Here is a 22,026-nt window from a genome sequence, read left to right as displayed (position 1 = left end):
TGATGTTAAAGAAAGATTCTGAGGAAAAGTTGGATTGTAGGAGACGTGTGTTTTAAGTTTTGGTTAGTTTTTAGTCTTTATTTTGTTTTCTTTTTGAGATGGAGTATGGCTCTGTTGCCCAGGCTGGAGTGCAGTGGTACCATCTTGGCTCACTGCAACCTCCACCTCCTGGGTTTAAGTGATTCTGCTACCTTAGCCTACCTTCGTTGGGATTGCAGGGATCCGCCACCATGCCCGGTTAATTTTTGTATTTTTAGTAGAGACAGGGTTTCACCACGTTGGCCAGGCTGGTCTTGAACTTCTGACATCAAGTGATCCACCTGCCTTGGCCTCCCAAAGTGCTCGGATTACAGGCGTGAGCCACCATGCCTAGGCTGTTTATTTATTTTTTTTGAAACAGAGTCTTACTCTGTTGCCTAGGCTGGAGTGCAGTGACACGATCTTGGTTCCCTGCAACATCCACTTCCTGACTCAAGGGATCCTGCAGCCCCAGCCTTAGTAGCTGGGACCACAGGCATGAGCCTCCACACCCGGCTCATTTCTGTATTTTTTGTAGAGATGGGGTTTCACCATGTTGCCCAGGCTGGTCTCAAACTTCTGAGCACAAAATGATCCAGCTGCCTTGGCCTCCCAAAGTGCTGGGATTACAAGTGTGAACCACCCTGTTCGACTGTTTTAAGTTTTAAGATACTATAGCTGAGTGTGGTGGCTCATGCCTGTAATCCCAGCAGTTTGGGAGGCCAAGGCAGGCAGATTGCTTGTGTCTAGGAGTTTGAGACCAGTGTAGGCAATATAGTGAGACCCTGTCTCTACAAAAAATAAAAAATTAGCTGGATGTGGTGGTGTACACCTGTGATTTCAGCTGCTCAGGAGGCTGAGGTGGGAGGATTGCTTGAGCTTAGGAGGCTGAGGTTACAGTGAGCTATGATCACAGCACTGCACTCTAGCCTTGGTGATAGAGAGAGACCTTGCCTCAAAAAAATGATACTGCAAACTACCCTTCAGAATAAGTGGTCATACCCATTTACCATAAACGTATCTGTCCTCATACATATTCTGAAAATATTTGCTCTTTTTGCCAATTTGATGGGTGAAAAAATGGTTTGTCATTGTTTTAATTTGCATCTGCCTGGTAACTGAGTTTGAGTGTATATTCATTTGTTTATTGACTATTTGCATTTTTTCCCATGATTTAATGTGAAAAACTTCTCTGGTACACAAGGGTTTCTTGGCTTTTTGGAAATAGTATACTAACTTTTACTATTCTTTTCAGGTCACTCAGCCAAAGGAGCTCAGAAGTAGAATATATTAACAAATACAGACAGCTTGAAGCACAAGAGCTTGATGTGTGTGGCAGTGTCCAACCAACCAGTGGGCCAGGTAAACAGGTCCTTTAAATATTTTAGATAGGATGCATGAGTGGTTCACATGCTAAAATATTAGGTTCACAGTGCATGCCTGTAATTCCAGCTACTCAGGAGGCTGAGGTGGGAGGATCACTTGAGGCCAGGAATTTAACACTAGCCTGGGCAACATGGTGACACTCTGTCTCTACAAAAAATAAAAAAATTAGCTGGATGTGGTGGTGTACGTCTGTAATCCCGGCTACTTGGGAGGCTGAGGTGGGCGGGTCACTTGAGGCTAGGAGTTCAAGTTCATCCTGGGCAACATAGGGAGACCCTCTCTCTCTTAAAAAAAAAAAAATATATATATATATATATACACACACACATATATATATATATAAATCATGTGTGCAGAGGCGTTGTGCTGGGAGGAAGCCTGGTATTCCAGCCCTGAAAGAGGGGCCAGTGCTGCTAGGGAGTAAACAGTGGGTGTGGGTGGCAGAGGCAGAGTGAGACCCTTTCTCAAAAAAATAAATAAATAAAAATGAAAGAAATGTAGTATTTTAGTTATAGTAGGGAATCCTTACTACTCGCTAATTAGTGATTTTTTTTGGGATGAATGTATGGTAGGTTGTAAAATGTTAATTTTTTTCTATTTTGAATGTGGTTCCTAAATAGTCTGTTCTTTGGAAGACTAATAATGGTCTCTTACCTTCCTATTAATTAAAACTACTTTTTTTTTTACAATAAAGAAATTAAAATGAAATTTTAAATAATGCAGAAATGTATAAAATAAAAAAGTAAAAGGTCCTTCTTAAATTCCCAGTTCCCAAGAGTACAACTGTTCAGAGTTCACAGTTAGTTACTTTCTGTGAGCATGAAATTTTTTCTGAGCAAATTGTCTTACTAGCACCAGACCCTATTCATGTGATAGAAGTTATCTTTTGATTTTTTTTGCTTTATGAGAGGTCATAGATTTCTGCTAGTTCAGTTGAGAAGCTCTGCCTCCTGTCCTGCCATCCTGTGTATGTGTGCTCAGAGTTGGGCACAAGTGTGGGTTCAAGTAACACTTTCTTTTTTAGCCTTTTAAAAAGTATGAAATACAGTTGATACATAATAGTGGATTAATCCTTATCATTCTTGGGATTGATTTGGGCTTCCTGACTATACCAGTTGGTATCTTTTAATGAGTCCAGGAAAATTCCGAGCCATCATCTATGGCCCACTCTTTCATTTAGTTTTGTGTTTTTCATTTGTTTGGTCACTATGCTCTATTTTGGTTAATTTCTGCTACATCTGTCACTTTAAGGTAAAAGCAGCCTTTGGTTCTTTGCCTCCCTTCCTGTGTTCTTGCCTCATCATAGGCTTTGGCCTGATGTTTCCTTGCTATTTCATCAGCCCTTTGGTGCTTTTAAGGAGAGGTTTGTGTATTTCATCTAACATCTTTAGTTGACCTCAGGAAGGAGATTTGTCTGAACAACCCAGTGTATTAACAGAAGTGAGCATTCATAATGTGTGTTATCTCTGGTCCAGTTTCTACTTATGCTAAGAAAAGTACAAAGTTGTATGTATAAGAATGTTTATTGAATTGTTGCTTACCTATGGGAAGTCTTAAGAATCTCTTAAATGACAGTGAACAAGAGGATTGGTGGCTTTGGTCTTTTGTACAAAGGAAGAGTACTTTGCAGCTTTGGTGATATTAAGTAGCCATATGTGTTATTGTGGAAAGAGAGCCATCATCTGATACTTCTGTTTGGAAAGCACATTAGTTAGTTTATAGATGACTCTGTGTGATGTGATCCTTCTTGTCACACTCACGTACTGGCCCGGGGGCACAGGCAGGAGCTGGCACACCTTGCAGGCTGGGCCTGTAGTGTGCCAGATGGATTACCACTCTTTAGGACTATCTAGATTACAAATGAATGCCTGTAACTCAGAGTGTCTGCTCTCATACTTTTAAGTTCATATGTGAAACTCTCTTTGCTTTCTTTATGCATGGTATCATAATATATTTGGGGCAGTCGGATCAACTATGGCTTTGGCTACTTATGGAGGTTTTGGCTGCTTAGCCACTGACATTTATCAAGGTGTGTTCCAGGGGCTGTATGAGACAACGAGAATTTGACAAGTAAAAAAGACTTTTAACTCTGATCATCTCTGATCATTATAGAGATGATCATTTAATCATCCAGTTACACAAATAAATACTTTTTGGAAATAAGTTCTTTGAAAGGCAGCTGTATGGGGGCATAAAACAAGGATTTGACTTGGGCTGTGGTGTCAGGAAAGTAACAGTTGGGCTTAGATCTGAAGGATGAGTGAACCTTACCGAGGCAGTGTTGGGGTGCTGGGAGGGAAGTGTGTGCAGAGGCCTTGTGCTGAAAGGAAGCCTGGTATTCCAGCCCTGAGAGAGGGGCCAGTGCTGCTAGGCAGTAGACAGTGGGTGTGGGAGGGCTGGACAGGGTCAGCTGGAGGTTAATAGCCTCCTAAAGAGGTCTATGTTCTAATCCGCAGGACCTGTCAATATGTCACCTTCACGGTAAAGGGGTCTTTGCAGATATAAGTTAAGGATCTTGAGATGGCAAGATTTTCCAGGTGGGCCCAATGTCATCACAGGGTTTTTCCTAGTGGGAGGCAGGAAGATCAGTCAGTAGTAGATGTGACAACAGAAGCCATAGGTTGGAGTGATGCAGGGAAGAGGCCATGAGCCAATGCAGGCAGCTTCTCCAGGCTGATAAGGCAAGGAAATAGATTCTTCCTCATAGAGCCTCCGGAAGGATCCAGCAGCCCTGCCAACACCTTGTCCTTCACATCTTTGAACCTCTGCTTCCAGAACTGTAAGAGAATCAATGCATGTTTTAAGCCACTAAGTTTGAGGTAAAACGTGACAGCAGCAGTGGAAAACGAACACACTTGTATGGGATGAGGTTGGATGAGATAGGCAAGACTAGTAACAGGGCCTATGGGCTGTAACTAAGAGTTTTAGTCTTAATACTCAGAGCAGTGGGAAGCTATGAAAGGTTCCATGCTTTTCTTGGGATGACTGTGAAGGGAGGAAGTGGGTGTCGTGTGTTTAGATTTGTGTTTTACAAGAAATACTTTGGTCATATTTTTGAGAATTGATTGGAGGGGGCCAGAGTGGACCTGAGGAGAACTGGAGGCATTGTCCTAGTCCAGGTGAGACTTGATGGTGTCTTTGACAGGGGATGGCAGTGGAGGAGTAGGGCCAGTTGAGGGACAAACCGGACAGAAATTGGTGATGCCTTGGACACAGGGTGAAGGAGGGGGCCACAGGAGGCAGAGGGGTGCTGTCCACTTTTTTTTCCTTGAGATGAGATCTCGCTATGTTGCCCAGGCAGGCCTTGAACTCTTAGGCTCAAGTGATCCTGCAACCTCAGCTTCCTGAATAGCTGGGACTATAAAGGTGTCACCATCATGTCTGCTAAATGTTTTGAAGTGTTGAAGTGCCTCTGGAGCATTGAAGAAGTGAGGTCAGGTTATCGCGCGCGCGTGTGTGTGTGTGTGTGTACACACACACACACACACACACACACACAAAGCTATTTCTATTTCTATTAAAACCATGAGATTACACTGATGCCTCTAATTCTAGTCCAGTGCCACAGGTTTCAACATGAACATTTTGTTATATCCAGTTATAAAATAATTTGATTCAGGCCGGGCGCGGTGGCTCAAGCCTGTAATCCCAGCACTTTGGGAGGCCGAGACGGGTGGATCACGAGGTCAGGAGATCGAGACCATCCTGGCTAACATGGTGAAACCCCGTCTCTACTAAAAAATAACAAAAAACTAGCCGGGCGATGTGGCGGACGCCTGTAGTCCCAGCTACTCGGGAGGCTGAGGCAGGAGAATGGCGTGAACCCGGGAGGCGGAGCTTGCAGTGAGCTGAGATCCGGCCACTGCACTCCAGCCTGGGCGACAGAGCAAGACTCCGTCTCAAAAAAAAAAAAAAAAAAAAAAATTTGATTCAAAACACTTTTGATTTTGGTCTGATACAGGTGTTATTTCACTTATAAGTATTAAAAATTATTTCTAAATAGAAATCCAAGGATACCCATTCAGTGAATTTCTATAGATTACATTAGAATCATTTTACATAAAAATTAATCATTTTTTGAAAACTGAGATTGATTTGCATTGATAAATGAAATCTTTCCTAACAATGTGAGCCTGGTTCTAGATTGTCGACTCCTGAAGGGTTCTGTTGCTTTTACATGACAATTTGAATTTGACCTGGGATAGAGTCTTTAGATTGTAGTTAAATTCCACAGTGCTGCCTCCTTTTAAATGTGGTGATATATTTAGTGGCTGTTTGCATCCTCCTTTTAGCTTTTCTTCTAGTTTTAAGAGAATGGCCTATGTGGAATGTCTAATAACTGAAAGGGAAACATTATTCTTTCAAGTTAATTTTGTATTCAGAATACTAGTCCATACTCAGAAAAAGTCATATATAATTATCTATTTTGAAGATTTAATTTTATGGTCAAATCAGTAATGCAGTAATTAAAATTATTTTCTGTAATACATAGTGTGTAGATTTTAAGATAAGTTTTAAGTTCACCATATGAGCTGACATAATACTTATCAGTTAAAATTCCTTACATACAGTTTAGAACCTCTAAGTGCTGAACTTTTTGGTTAGATTTCATATTTGGTTGATGATGATATAGTGGAGTGTCTTAGTGAAGAGAACTAGCAATTTTTATGGCTTCCAATTTTTCCCAGTTCATGTAAAATATTTTGTTGTTAATCATGTAGGATAAAGAGATAGCAAGAAAATAAGAATAGTCAATTTTAAGATTGAGCTATTTCTCATGCCATTTTTGGATTTTTGCTTTGTCATGTGTAGTTTGTTGATTTGCCTTAAATTATCCACCATGGTTTTCCTTCTTATTCTGTTGCTGATGCAAAGGTGCAAAAACCACACAGCTGTGAACATTTCTGTTGTTTGGTTTCCTGTCTGCCCTTTGGCAGTGTACACGGAGGCAGGACTTGATTTTTGCTGGGTCTTCTTCAGCCAGTGACCTAAAAACGTCAGCTTGTGTTTTGCGTTACATGGAGAAGGGGCTATCATATAGACAGTACTGTTAAGACTTCTGGAATTTTTTCTTGTAAAATTTCTGTCTTTAAGTAGCAACCTTCAAAATGCATGTAATCAAGTAATGTAAGCCAATATTGTCAAAGTAACAGGGCTTGTTTAGCAGCATGTGAGCCAGGGCTTGAAGTCTTCTAGCAAAACGAATGTGGCTGCAGCCTTTTTCATCTTTCTAAAAGAGTCTTTGTCACCTTCTTTCCCCTTTGAATAGCTCTTCCTCAGCTTCTTACTCCCACCCTGTTCCTCACTATAATACTTGCCTCTCCCTCTGTCTGCATGCTGCGTCTGGGCTCAGGGGCTTCTTTCTCTCAGTCCAATTCACAAGGGTCATGTGGATTCTCTTCCCCTTCTTTTATTATGTTCAAGGCCTAGGTATGCTAACTGGGAAAACAAGAAGGCATCAGTAATTATCATAGCACTGAGAAGAGTAATGGAAGTAAAGTGAGACTTGACAATCGAAAGAAAATCCCTGTGTTAGTGAACTTGGCAATCACTAGTGAGGCTGATTAGAAGATTAAAAAGCCATAGGTGGGGTGTGGTGGCTCACGCCTGTACTCCCACCAATTTGGGAGTCCGAGGTCAGGAGTTCGAGACCAGCCTGACCAACATGGTGAAACCCCCATCTCTACTAAAAATACAAAAATTAGCTGGGCTTGATGGTGGGCACCTGTAATCCCAGCACTTGGAGGCTGAGGCAGGAGATTCGCTTGAACCCAGGAGGCAGAGGTTGCAGTGAGCCGAGTTTGCGCCACTGCATTCCAGCCTGGGCAACAGAGCAAGACTCTGTCTAAAAAAAAAAAAAAAAAAAAAGGCCATATTGACAGGACTTAGCTTTCCCAAGTTAGGGGTCACTAATGTTTTAGGAAGAACACTGCTGCTCACAAAGAAGCTATTTTTGCTTTGAGAAAGTATGACAGATCTGGCTCCTGTTTATATAATTGAGAACAGGGACCACATAACTTTGATTCAAATGTGGGAAAATAGCCACATTTTAATTATGTATTATTAGACCAATTATGAAAATTGGAATATATGTAGGGAAAAGATGTAGGAAAGCAAGAGAGAAGCCTGGTTGTGTGTTTTATTAGGAAAGGCCGAGGGTGACGCAGCAGGAGATGCTGGTCAGAAACCAGGGGCTGATAGGAAGGGAAGGTGAGCTGTGGGCGGGGGAATGAGTGTGGTGCTAAACTTGGCTAAGAGTTTATTTTGGAAGTAAAACTTATTTCTCAGCAAAAGTTTGTCTTCTGTGAGTTTTGATGATTTGTCAGTTTGTCAAGTGATGACCAGAGGTCTAGAATTTGCAGTGCAGCCAGAGAGCAGGGCATATGTTTACAAGAGGGCAGAAGAGTGTGCCTTGTCAGAACTCTGTATCATGCATCCTGAGCAGAGGCAAGCTGCCCCCTTTCCTGATACCTGTATTTCATACATTGTTTGATTTATTTATTGCTGCCACTGATGTATTTTAGTAGCAGGGAATGCACACTTAAATTGATGCATTCTGTTGAAATTTCAAGGGAAAGTTTTCTCTTTAACTGTTTTGGTACCATTGAATCAGCAATGAGTGCATGTTTTACAGGCCTATTTTAGAAGGTAGTGCTGAGCTTGCAATGTTGATGGCTGTGATGGAGGGATGGAATGTTCTCAGTTTGCTTTTAGACAAGATTAATAGTGGACTACTAAGAGAAGTTTCTTAAGAAATTAAACATTTTATTTTAGGTTCAGGGGTACATGTTCAGGTTTGTTACAAGGGTGTATTGGGTGATGCTGAGGTTTGGGCTTCCATTGATCCCATCACCTGGATAGTGAACATAGTACCCAATAGGAAGTTTTTCAGCCCTCGCCTCTCCCTCCCTCTTCCTCTTGGAGTCCTTAGTGGCTGTTGTTCCCATGTTTATGTTCATGTGTACCCAAGGTTTAGCTCCCAGTTGTGAGAACATGTGATATTTGGTTTTCTGTTTCTGTGTTAATTTGCTTAGGATGATGGCCTCCAGTTGCATCCGTATTGCTTGCTGCAACGGACATGATTTCATTCTTTTTTATGGGTGCATAGTATTCCACGGTGTATATATATATATATATATATATATATATATATATACACACCATGTTTTCTTTATCCAATTCACCATTGATGAATACCTATGTTCATTCCATGTCTTTGGTATTGCCCTGATGGCAGTTTTAACCTGTAGAAAATGTATTTTTGTATTTGATTGTGTGTGTATGGTGTGTGTATGTGTGTATGCTGTATATATAGATTAGATAGAACATTGAGTTATCTTTTTCCAGATAAGAAATGGCATTATATTTGTTTGTTTTGACTTAATCCAGGTCCAAGGCCATCTTTGGCTAAATTAAGCAATGTGACGTGCATCCCAGGGACAACTTATAAATATCCTGATTTGCCTATAAGTCGATATAAGGAAGAGGTAAAATTGTTTTGTTATACTATAATTTTGCTGCTTGAATACATGTCTGAGGCCCAATACTTTTGGTTTCTAATTTGAAAGTTACCAGTTGCCAGGTGAACACTTCTGTGGTATACAAGGCTCTGTGGTGGATAAGAGGAGGGTGTGTTCAGGGCTACCTGGAGATGATTTTGTGTAGTAGCCATATCGATGGCTTTTCTTTTGATCTGTACTTTAATTTATTTAGTCTTCACCTGAGTACATTTCCTAACATTTAGTTTATCTAGTCTTTCCTTCCATGAAATATCTGTAAGTAAACACTTCATCTTTCCCAGGAGAACTTCTTGTTTAAAGAAACTCACTGCTAAATGTTTTTATGAAGCAAATGACATACCCTAGCATTTCCATTGGGTTTTCTTTACAGCGTTGGCTCTACCTGTCGATTAATGTAATCAATCATTAACATACCATTGTATTAACAATGCCAGGCAGATGTAGCAGTAGGATGATTAAGTTCCTAATTACTTACGTGTTATTAAGCATGGTTAAAAGTAAGCGTATTGAAACCTTTATTAACTAGACTTTTGGAAAAAGCAGTTATAGATAAAACTAGAAATGTTTCAAATTTAATTTTTACTTTGCTTTAGAGTAAATCATTTAACTAAAAATTAGAAGCCAGTATTCAAATTAATTTGTATTCCCTGACCATATCAATTGTTAGAAGGATAAGAGTTTAAATAAGTTTAGAGTGGAGGTGGGGGAGTTCTGGAGGAGGAATTTGAGTGGAGTTTTAAAAATGCTGCATATAATCTGTAAGTGGAAAAGTGGAAGTTATTTGTTTCCAGGTATGTCTGGAGGTGGGAGGATCACTTGAGGCCAGGAGTTCCAAACCAGGCTGGGGCAACACAGCAAGACCTCATCTCTACAAAACATACCCCCCAAAATTAGCGGAATATGGTGGCACGTGCCTGTGGTCCTGGCTTGGGATGCTGAGGCGACAGGATGGCTTGAGCTTAGGAGGTCAAAGCTGCAGTGAGCCATGATTGTGCCACTTCACTCCAGCCTGGGTGACAGAGCTAGAACCTGTGTCTAAAAATAAATAAATAGATATTTAATAGATAAAAATATGTCTGAAGAATTTAAGATGACATTTTAAAATCACTTGAATGTAGTAACAGCTCTTTTTTTCATGTTCAGTAGAATTATGTGCAGATTCATTACAAAATGTTAAAATAATAGAAACTTGGTAAGAACCATAGAAATCTAATTTTACATTTTCATTTTTACAGAAACAATTGAGACCCAGGAAGCTGGAGTTAACCTGGCCTGGTTTTTCCACAGCTATCACTAGTTACTGGGTTTGTTTGTTTGTTTGTTTGTTTTGAGATAGAATCTTGCCCTGTCGCCAGGCTGGAGTGCAGTGGCACGATCTTGGCTCGCTGCAACCTCTGCCTCCTGGCTTCAAGCAATTCTCCTGCTTCAGCCTCCTGAGTAGCTGGGGCTACAGGTGTGCGCCACGACACCCATCTAATTTTTGTAATTTTAGTAGAGACGAGGTTTCGCCATGTTGGCCAGAATGGTCTCAATCTCTTGACCTCGTGATCTGCCTGCCTCAGCCTCCCAGAGTGCTGGGATTGCGGGATTGCAGGTGTGAGCAACCATGCCCAGCCACCAATTACTGTTAAATAGGTAGTAGAGTTGCATTTAAGTGTGGCAACTGTCACCTCTTTGCTCTCTTGTGTTGTGTTTAGAATGGTTAATTAATAACTTCAGGGCTGGGCACAGTGGCTCACACCTGTAATCCCAGCAATTTGGGAGGCTGAGGTGGGCGGATCACTTGAGGTCAGGAGTTTGAGACCAGCCTGGCCAATATGGTGAAATAAACCCTGTCTCCACCAGAAATACAAGAATTAACTGGGTGTGGTGGTACATGCCTGTAGTCCTAGCTACTTGAGAGGCCGAGGCATGAGAATCGTTTGAACCCAGGAGACAGAGGTTGCAGTGACCCCAGATTGCGCCCCTGCATTCCAGGCTGGGCAATAGAGCGAGACTTCATCTCAAAACAAAACAAAACAAAAACTTTTAAGATGAAAGAAAAATAAATCCTGAAAGACTTCCTAATATAGGTGATACTTTACACTGACGTTTTGTGCTGATTTTGAAAGAATTTTTTAAACTTCTAGGTTGTGTCTTTGATAGAAAGTAATTCTGTGGTGATTATACATGGGGCCACGGGAAGCGGTAAAAGCACTCAGCTCCCCCAGTATATCTTGGACCACTACGTTCAGCGCTCCGCCTACTGCAGCATTGTGGTCACCCAGCCCCGGAAGATAGGGGCAAGCAGCATCGCCAGGTGGATCAGTAAAGAGCGTGCCTGGACCCTGGGGGGTGTGGTGGGCTACCAGGTGAGACCGGGAGGGATGGAGGGACTAAGAGAGCCAGCTATCTCTCTATTTCTTAATTTCGTTAAGTTTTTTTCTGTGTAAGTTGATAGTATGTGACCATTTTCTGCTGAAAATTAGTGGTGTCTCATGCGTGTAATCCCAGCACTTTGGGAGGCTGAGGCGGGCGGATCACATTAGGTTGGGAGTTTGAGAGCAGCCTGGCCAACGTGGTGAAACTCCGTCTCTACTAAAAATACAAAAATTAGCCGGGTGTGGTGGCACATGCCTGTAGTCCCAGCTACTCGGGAGGCTGAGGCAGGAGAATTGCTTGAACCCAGGAGGTGGAGGTTGCAGTGAGCCAAGTTCGCATCCCTGCACTCCAGCCTGGGTAGCAGAGTGAGACTCTGTCTCAAAAAACAAAACAAAACAAAACAAAACAAAAAAACCAGTTGCTTATAGAAAAGAACTGTGGCATAGTTTTAAAAAGCAGTGAAACAGGCCGGGCGCGGTGGCTCACGCCTGTAATCCCAGCACTTTGGGAGGCCAAGGAAGGCGGATCACGAGGTCAGGAGATCGAGATCATCCTGGCTAACACGGTGAAACCCTGTCTCTACTAAAAATACAAAAAATTAGCCGGGCGTGGTAGCGGCGCCTGTAGTCCCAGCTACTCGGAGGCTGAGGCAGGAGAATGGCGTGAACCCGGGAGGCGGAGCTTGCAGTGAGCCAAGATCGCGCCACTGCACTTCAGCCTGGGCGACAGAGCGAGACTTTGTCTCAAAAAAAAAAAAAAAAAAAAAAAAAAAAGCAGTGAAACAGAATTTCTTGAAAATAAGGCCGGGCACGGTGGCTCACACCTATAATCCCAGCACTTTGGGAGGCTGAAGTGGGCGGATCACTTGAGGTCAGAAGTTGGAGACCAGCCTGGCCAACATGGTGAAACCCCATCTCTACTAAAAATATAGAAATTAGCCAGGCGTGATGGCACATGCCTGTGATTCCAGCTACTCAGGAGGCTGGGGTATGAGAATTGCTTGAACCCAGGAGGTGGAGATTGCAGTGAGCTGAGATCACGCCATTGCACTCTTAACTTGGGTGACAAAGTGAGACTCTGTCTCAAAAAAAAAAAAAAGGAATTTCTTGAAAATAAATTGTAATTTCTTTCCAGTTGAATAGGAAAGCAGTGAGAATTCTCATGCTTATGACTTACAATTTTATCTTTTTAATAATATCTCTGTAATCTAGAAGATGTCTTGATACACATTTTTTTAACCTAAAAATGTTATAGCAATGTGATTAGATGAGCCAACCCCTGCCCCTCTCTCCCCCCAAAAAGAAGAAAATTGACTTGAGAATGTCACTTTTAATTTGGAGCCTGTGTATCTTTCGAAATGCCATAATTTTTCATTCCCTTTCTTACCTCCATTATATTAATAAAATGGACATCACTTTTTTTTTCTCTTTTTTCCTTTCCATTTCCAATTTTAGGTAGGGCTAGAGAAAATAGCAACAGAGGACACGAGGCTAATTTATATGACAACTGGAGTCCTGCTTCAGAAAGTAGTTAGTGCCAAGAGTTTGATGGAATTCACACATATCATCATTGATGAAGTAAGTAATGTCATCTACTTATAAAGGTCATATTTATCTCTCGTAAAAAAACTCTCTTAGAGTATTGTGAACCCTGTCTTTGTGCCTGTCTCAGCTTTCTTTGTTTTTTCCTTCCCCTTTACTTTCTGGACTTTCCTCAGTAAGGATGGAATTTTTTTTTTTTTTACTTTGTTTATATTTTAAACGAGTTTTTTGGTGGGGAATGTTGGGTTTGAACAACTTTCCCAGGAACTTTGGAAATGGTTCTTCCTCAAACTCTTGTGTTTTAAACCTTATCAGTAATTCTGTTTGGGAAGCTTGGCTTATTTCTAGAGGAATTAGACACATCAGCAAATAAATAGGATTTGTGAGAGGTAGTGGGATGAGGCTAGGGTGTTTAATAGAGTCTGAAATCAAACTATTTGGGCAACTGGCTCATGCCTGTAATCCCAATACTCTGGGAGGCCAAGGTGAATGGATCACTTGAGGTCAGGAGTTCGAGACCAGCCTGGCCAACATGGTGAAACCCCATCTCTATTAAAAATACAAAAAAAAAAAAAAAAAAAAAGATTAGCTGGGCGTGGTAGCACACTCCTATAGTCCCAGCTACTTGAGAGGCTGAGGTGGGAGAATAACTTGAACCTGGGAGGTGGAGGTTGCAGTGAGCTGAGTTTGCAGCACTGCCCTTCAGCCTGGGCAATAGAGCGAGACTGTCTCAAAACAACAGTAGCAACCAAAAGGATAAACCCATTTGGGCAACTGTTTAGAGTAGTGTCTCCCTACTCTATTTTGATGCGTGGGACAACTAATAATACAACATGTACTCCAGGTAGAGCTGAGTCAGTACGTTTGTGATCGTATGTACAGACACTTGGTTTTAAATTATTATAGGGCATTTCGTGGGACAGTAGGAGAGGGTGAAAATGATCAACTGTTTCTTACAAAATAGGGTAATATATAATACAGTTCAGAATTTTCTTTTATGACTTATGGCAGTTTTGAATATCTTTATAGTAGGTAGAGGTCAAATTCAGATTTAATAGATAATATACCAAAAGATGACATTATGAAGGTTATAATAGTTTTTCATTGGGCTTTTTAGTATAATTGAGCCCACTTTACATAAAAGGAAACTAAAGTTTAAGAAAGTTCAGCGCTTAGGCCACAAGTAATCAGTAATGTTGCTGGGTTCATCCCTGGGTAGTTGACTCTAGAGCCTGTGCTGCTAGTGCCTGCATTTATTTTCTGTGTGTCTGACATATTTCTCTGCCTACGTGGCCTTTGCACACACATACTTCAGTGACACAGATGAATCAATCAATACTGTGTTATTGACTATATCCTTTTCTCAAGCTCTGCCATAATAGCTGAGCAAAAGTTAGCTCTTCTCTTCAAGAGCTTGCCCTACGGGGGAGTGGTAACCCACAGAAGACTATCGCGCCATTCCGACAACTTCCTGCTCTGCCTTTGTCGAGTGCGGTGTCAGCACCTAGTAGATGCCCCAGGGATTATTTGCTTCATAAATGAATGGACTGGATTCAACTACCTTAAGTTTTAGGTTTACATATAGTATCGTTTGCATTATCTGGGATTATTTGAATTTCAAAATAAATACAAGAACAAACGTTGAAGATGGCCAGCCAGTTTCAAATGGAATAATGTTTTTAATTTTCCAGCTCTTAAGAATAAACTAGCTTTAGGCACATCATACATTCGATAAACATTTGTTTGAGTACTGCTATGGAAAAGGTGCCTCCTAAGGGGCTGAGGTTATAAAGATGAGTACTGGGGAGACACATCTGCTGATGTGTTCATGTTTATGTGTTAGAAAGGCTGGTGCAGGGAATCTGGAGCCAGTGGGCCATGGGCAGAGGGGAGATGATGGGTGTATGAACTCAGGAGAGACTGCCACAAGCTGAGGAGAGCTCACTTTGCTGATGATAGCCTTGATTTTTCTTCTCAAGTAAAAGAGAGGATGTTTGTGCTGAGGAAGCGTTCTGAAGTCAAGGGACAGCATGAGATTTATGATAGTGTTAAATACCTTTCAGCTGCTGATTTTTGTTTTTCTTTTCTCTATGCTACTTCTTAGACATCTCCTTCAGTGGGAAGTTCAGATGATAGTGGGGTCTGGAATAGAATTAGAATTACTTACAGGCTAAATCCTTTCACCTGTTACACTGAGGAAAGGAGAACTCCCTCTTTGAAACTTAATAATTATCTCTCCACTTCGGCCGAGAAGTGTCACGGAATAGAATCTTACTGTCCCCTTGTACATTGACATTTCCTAAGTTCTAGAGTAACTGGCTTCTTTAGAAAAATAGGCTGCCTAGCCCTTAGATGCTAGCTGGTTCTGGGGTGGGGCGGAGTTGGGGGACTGTGGGTCCTGAAATGGCTCTGACTGAGGTCTCTGTCTGCAAGGGCTGCAAGGTCTGTCTGAGGTCTGTCTGAGGTGCTGCCTCCCCGACTGCTGTCCCCGAGTGTCAGCACTACTGACCTTGGGTCCTAACCTTGCTCTGGTTTACCTGTTTGTGACTGACCCAGCTTTTCCAGGACCATCCCTTGCCCACCCTTGTGAACTGCAGTTATGCACATTATGGAATGTGTCCTGTAGGGGTCACATGGCTCCCGGTCAGTGTTAGACTAGCACGTCTTCGACCCTGTGCTTGCTTGCTGAGATGGCAGTGTACCTGCAGACCTGGCAGGGGTTATGGCAAGCAGGGGCCGTGGGAGGGTGGCCCAGTGGTTCTCTGTGCTTGAGGTAGGTGGAGAGGCTTCTGGTTGTCACAGCAACCTTGGGCACAGTTGGCAGTAAATGAGCAGGGGCGAGGGTGCCGAACATTAGTCTGCCTTCTCGCGGGGGGCCTAAGGAGAAACACTGGAGGCTGTGACTGAGTGGGTAGTCTGTGGTCTGTTGGCCGATGCTCTTTGCTTCCCCTTAACCAGGAGTTATACCAGCCCCCTGAGGAACTGCATTTAGCAGAGACAACTGGTTTAGTCCCCATTCCCCCAGGGGTGCCTTTCTGTCAGCAGTGATGTGTGTTGCCTGATGTCATGTGGGGGTGCCCCCTTTTTTATTTTGTAGGTACATGAACGAACAGAAGAAATGGATTTCCTGCTGTTGGTAGTCCGCAAACTCTTAAGAACAAATTCACGTTTTGTGAAGGTAAATTTGATTTCGTGAGTAACAGACCTATTTAGGGGTAAGACTTATTGTTGAGTTTTGTTTCTCTCTATAGTCCCTTGGTGTCTATAGAGGATTCTGGGACCCCCGACAGATACTGAAATCTGAGGATCCTCAAGTGCCTTCCATGAAACGGCACAGTAAAGTATTTGCATGTCGCATGTCTCCCCATACGCCCCAAGTCACCCCAGGTTATCTCCAGTACTCACTATCATGTGAAGAGTTGCTATACTCTATTGTTTAAACTCATATTTTTGTTTTTTTCTGAATATTTTTGATTTTTAGGTGGTTGAATCTGCAAATGCAGAATCTGGATACAGAGGGCTGACTATATATATATTTTTTGGGACGGAGTCTCGCTGTGTCACCCAGGCTGGAGTGCAGTGGCGTGATCTTGGCTTACCGCAAGCTCCGCCTCCCAGGTTCACGCCATTCTCCTGCCTCAGCCTCCTGAGTAGCTGGGACTACAGACACCCGCCACCATACCCGGCTAATTTTTTGTATTTTTAGTAGAGATGGGGTTTCACCATGTTAGCCAGGATGGTCTCGATCTCCTGACCTCGTGATCCGCCTGCCTCGGCCTCCTAAAGTGCTTGGATTACAGATGTGAGCCACCGTGCCCAGCCTAGGGCTGTTTGTTTGTTTATTTAGCGATGGAGTCTCACTCTGTTGCCCGGGTTGGAGTGCAGTGGTGCAATCTCAGCTCACTGCAACCTCTGCCTCCCAGGTTCAAGCAATTCTCGTGCCTCAACCTCCTGAGTAGCTGGGACTACAGGCACCTGCCACCAGGCCAGGCTAATTTTTTTTGGTATTTTTTGGTATAGATGGGGTTTTGCACCAGGCTGGTCTCGAACTCCTGACCTCAAGTGATTTGCCTGCTTTGGCCTTCCAAAGTGCTGTGATTACAGGTGTGAGCCACTGCATGTGGCCGGGCTGACTATATTTTAATAGAAATATTTGAAACTGATGACTCTTAAAATTCATGATCATGTGTAGGACACCAGATCTTGCCAGGAAGCGGACTAAAGGGAATTCTTTTATGATCAGAGTATGGATACTTTTTGGTTATTACGTTGCCTTAAATTCTCATATTTTCTCCAGGCTTCAGAAAATGGTCTAATAGTAGTTAACTATAATGACATGCTGGGTTTTGAGCTTTGCTTTTGGTTGATTAAGTACCTTAATTTAAAGTTATGTGAATGAAGCTGGGCAGTACAGTGGCTCACGCCTGTAATCCCAGCAGTTTGCGGGGACAAAGATGGGCAGATTGTTTGAGCCCAAGGAGTTCAAGACCAGCCTGGGTAAGATGGCTAAATCCCATCTCTACAAAAAATGCAAAAATTAGCTGGGCATAGTGGTGTGTGTCTGTGGTCCCAGCTACTCGGGAGGCTGATGGAGAATTAATTGAGCCTGGGAGGTCCAGGCTGCAGTGAGCTGTGATTGTGCCACTCTACTCCAGTCTGGGTAACAGATGAGACCCTGTCTCAAAAACTAGCCAGGCATGGTGGTGGGTGCCTATAATCCCAGCTACTCGGGAGGCTGAGGCAGGAGAATTGCTTGAAGCCAGGAGGCGGAGGTTGCAGTGAGCTGAGATTGTGCCACTGCACTCCAGCCTGGGCAACAGAGAGAGGTTCCATTTCAAAAACAAAAACAAAAACAAAACAAAAAGTAAGTGAATTAATCTGCAATCCCTGGGTTCGAAATAGCACCAAAGTGCATTGAAGTTTGAGAACAGAATATGTACTACTATTTGAGAGACGTAAGTTAAGTGAAGGTTGATGGGAATGATAAATATCATTTACTTCTTATTTGAACAAAAAGGAAGAAGGTGTGGACTAGGCCAAAATGGCAAAGGGTTTAGAATAATTGTGCAATCTAAACAAGTCTACTCATAGGTCAACCTTAACCCAGCTGTGCTAAGCAGAGGTCTGTGGGAAACAGCTTGAAAAAAGGCCACATGGTTGGGATATTCAGTTATTCTATGATGGAGCTGCTAAGGGATTTGCTGTTATTGGAAAACAGTTGCTTTCTAAACCATAAAGCATTTTGTCTTCAAGTGTTTATTTGTTGAGGAAAACATTTCTCTTTCTCTTTCCCATGTCCCCAAGTGGGGAAGCTTCTGCCTTAGAATGTTCATCTTTTCACGTGGTGGGTGCTGAATGAATGGAAGCTGACACTTGCAGTCAGTTGTCTCATTGCTTGAGGTGATCATGAAATGAATGAGAGAGTTTGGCTATTTCAGTCCTTCTTGGAATCTTAACCAAGCTGTCATTGAAGATTATTCACATTGAGACGTTTCTTGAATGTAATTTAAGACACTTCTTTTTTACTCAAGTCAGAATAATGAGTTGGTTACACATTTTTTCAGTGGTAAAGAGAGTTAAAGTGTTTATTGGGTTAAAAAAAATCCTATACTGATGGACATGGTGGTAAGGAATTTGGTACTTATAAGTTGTAAGAAATGGGTTGTCAGTTTTGCTATGTTCATGAATTATTAGCAAATATATGAAGCAGCATATTTTCTTGATATAGAAACTTATATGGTACATGTAGTTGGGCCAAGAAATTAGACACTATATTCTAGATGGTTTCGTAAGAGGGTTTTAAAAAACTCTTAAAAAATCTTTATTAGCTTTTAAAGAGAGTGCCGTTGTCAAGGGGACCTGGGTGTGGGGCATGGGCACATGGGCTTTAAGGCCTCCCCTTACCTCTCCCGCCAACCTTTAGGTCCCTGTGGTTCCCCTGACCTGGCTTCCTCTCAGTGCCTCCTCTATACCATCCTCCAGCCACTGACCTTGCTGTCACCTCTAGCTGACTGGATTCAGCTCAGGCCTACTCCAGACAGGCAGTTGTCTTGGGTGTCTGCTGACTTGTCTGTTTGGAGAAGCAGCAGAGGGCTGCAGGGGAGGGTGGGTGAGGGAGGCTGGTCGCCAGGCTGAGTCCTGCTTGCTCCTAGCATTCCAGGCTTGGCCTCTTGTTTGCAGGCTGCACTCAGTGTCCTGCAGTTCACTAGCCTCATCGTTCCTTAAAACCCAGTTTAGAGATATTTATGGTGACTGGGGTGTGTCCCTTAAGAGCCACTCTTCCACTCCAAGTGGCTTCTCAGAGCATTCTTTTTAACTTCAGACATCTCTTCTCAAAATGAGTTTTAGTCTGTACAGTTTTTACCATTTGTATCTCATTCTAAAGGGGAAAATACAGATGTTTTCTTTACTCGATAACTGCAACAACAATGCTTATATGAAATGTTTACTTTTTGGCTGGGTGCGGTGGCTCACGCCTGTAATCCCAGCATTTTGGGAGGCCAAGGTGGGCAGATCGCTTGAGCTCACAAGTTTGAGACCAGGCTTTGGGCAACATGGCGAAACCTCGCCTCTACGAAGTCCTAGCTACCTGGGCGGCTGAGGTGAGAGGATCACTGAAGCCCAGGAGGCTGAGGTTGCAGTGAGCTGACATCACGCCAGTGCACTCCAGCCTGGGCGATAGAGCCAGAACTTGTCTCAAAAAATAAAAAAAATTTACTTTTTGGCTAGGATTTCCATTTCGATAACTCTACTTGCGATGTATAGTAGGTGGTGAGCAGCCAGCCGGACTGCTGTGCCCACTCGCCACGTAGCATTGTGGAGACTGCTGAGCTGGGAGATCCTCCGTAATCAGCCGCCTTCTCCAGGCAATCTTGTGCTGTATGCACTGCACCTGTCATTCATGGCTGAGTTTATTAAGGATATCATTTCATATTTGCTTTTTGACAAAACTGAAAGCTGCAGTCAGTCATCTTGCCCCAGTCTGGGGCTGTTCCTCTGCTACTGCACCACTGTTGTCCTGGGACTGCTCCAGTTTCTTGAGTTGGAGCTAGAGTTTTCTAGATCCCCTGTCTTCTTTGCTGGCTTACTCTGTCATTTCTCTGGAACACATCATAGAGTAACTTATTCTTTTTAATTTATTTTTTATTTTTGTTTTAAAAACAGGATCTTGCTCTGTTGCCCAGGCTAGAGTGCAGTGGTGTGATCATAGATCACCACAGCCCCAACCTCCTTGGCTCCAGTGATCCTCCCACCTCTGTCTCTTGAGTAGCTGAGACTACAAGAGGGCACCATCATGCCCAGCTGTTTTTAAAGTTTTTGTAGTGATGGAGTCTTACTATGTTGCCCAGGCTGGTTTTAAACTCTTGACCCAAGATTATAGGCATGAGCCATGGCACCTGGCCTTACTCTTTTTTTAAAAATTTATTTTTAATTTATTATTACTATTTTTTTTTGTAGAGACAGTGGTCTCCTGTTGTTGCTCAGGCTGGTCTTGTACTCCTGGGCTCAAGTGTCCTCCCACCTCAGCCTCCAAAGTGCTGGGATTATAGGTGTGAGCCACAGTGTCTTTATTTGCCTGGGCCATATTCTTTTTTAAAATTAGTCTCCTGATGTGAAGTTTTCTTTCAGATAAATGATTTTAATTTACCCTTATTGGAGATAAAATTTATCACTTGATAAGGTACTTGAAGAGAAATGGTAAAAGTTGGTATCTCTGATTAAACTACAATAATTACACTAGTGATTAAATCAAGGTGGTCTCTTTGAAGTCTCAAAAGTTGTTAAATAAGGAATGAAGCAGAAGAAAAGCCTGTAATTTTAGAAGTATTTAATTTGGTTATTATTCTCACTGTTTTATTTTAATGTTTTCTCTTACTCTGTAGGTAGTCCTGATGTCGGCTACCATCAACTGTAAAGAGTTTGCAGACTACTTTGCCGTTCCTGTTCAAAACAAGATGAATCCTGCATATATTTTTGAAGTGGAAGGCAAGCCCCATTCAGTTGAAGAGTATTATCTTAATGATTTGGGGCACATTCATCATAGCAAGGTATGTTGGAATGCGTTGTTTCTTTTATAGTGAGTGTACTTTTTTTTTTTTGTGGTATTTTTGGTAGAGACGGGGTTTCACTGTGTTAGCCAGGATGGTCTTGATCTCCTGACCTTGTGATCCGCCCGCCTCCGCCTCCCAATAGTGAGCATAAAAAATTGGATTGCCCATTAAAAAAATTGGATTGTTTGGGCCGGGCATAGTGGCTCACACCTGTAATCCCAGCACTTTGGGAGGCTGAGGTGGGTGGATCACGCGGTCAGGAGATCGAGACCATCCTGGCTAACACGGTGAAACCCCGTCTCTACTAAAAAATACAAAAAAATTAGCCATGCGTGGTGGCAGGCGCCTATGGTCCCAGCTACTTGGGAGGCTGAGGCAGGAGAATGACGTGAACCCGGGAGGCAGAGCTTGCAGTGAGTCAAGATTGTGCCACTGCACTCCATCTCCAAAAAAAAAAAAAAAAAAAAAAAAAAAAAAAAAATTGGATTGTTTTTGCTGTTGAGCTCCTTGTATATTCTGAGTATTAATCCCTTGTCAAATGAATAGTTTGCAAATGTTTCCCCCCATTTTGCAGATTGTCTCTTCACTCAGTTGATTGCTTCTTTTTTGCTTGTTTGTTTGTTTTGTTTTTGCTGTGCAGAAGCTTGGTAGTTTGATATAATCTCATTTGTCTACTTTTGCTGTCTGTGCTTTTGACGTCTTAGCCATAAAATCTTTGTACAGATGTCCTGAAACATTTTCCGTATGTTTTCTTCTAGTAGCTTCATAGTTTCAGGATTTAGTTTAAGTCTTAAATCCATTTTGAGCTGATTTTTGTGTATGTTGAGAGATAGGGGTTTAGTTTTATTTTTCTGCATCTGGATATCCAGTGTTCCCAGCACCATTTATTGAAGAGACTGTTCTTTCCTCAGTGAATGTTCTTGATGCCTTTCTTAAAAATCAGTTGGCTATAAATATGTGATATTGTTTCTGGGTTCTTTATTCTGCTCCATTGATCATCTGTGTGTCTGTTTTTATGCCAATATCATGCTGTTTTGGTTACGTTGTGGTGTATTTTGAAGTCAGGTAATGTGATGCCTCCTGCTTTGTTCTCTTTGCTCAGGATTGCTTTGGCTTGTGAGATCTTTTGTGGTTCCATATGAATTTTAG

At 42.3% G+C, this 22,026-nt stretch overlaps 1 protein-coding gene across 4 annotated transcripts in view; it reads left to right on the top strand.

The window, feature by feature from the left end:
- The window catches only part of TDRD9 (tudor domain containing 9), a 126,756-nt gene that overhangs the window by 24,381 nt on the left and 80,349 nt on the right, over positions 1-22,026 (top strand). For 3 of the 4 annotated variants that reach the window (XM_031667775.1, XM_031667778.1, XM_031667776.1), the window contains exons 2-7: positions 1,274-1,380; positions 8,794-8,891; positions 11,054-11,275; positions 12,740-12,862; positions 15,924-16,004; positions 20,710-20,874. In XM_031667775.1, coding sequence (XP_031523635.1) covers positions 1,274-1,380; positions 8,794-8,891; positions 11,054-11,275; positions 12,740-12,862; positions 15,924-16,004; positions 20,710-20,874 — 796 coding nt within the window. The remainder of the gene's footprint in view (positions 1-1,273; positions 1,381-8,793; positions 8,892-11,053; positions 11,276-12,739; positions 12,863-15,923; positions 16,005-20,709; positions 20,875-22,026) is intronic. The other variant, XM_031667777.1, reaches the window with a different exon arrangement.

This window comes from Papio anubis, chromosome 7, assembly GCF_008728515.1.
Source record: "Papio anubis isolate 15944 chromosome 7, Panubis1.0, whole genome shotgun sequence".
Taxonomy (NCBI): Eukaryota; Metazoa; Chordata; class Mammalia; order Primates; family Cercopithecidae; genus Papio; species Papio anubis.
Note: the sequence above shows the minus strand (reverse complement) of the source record. Positions and strands in the feature narration are given on the sequence as shown.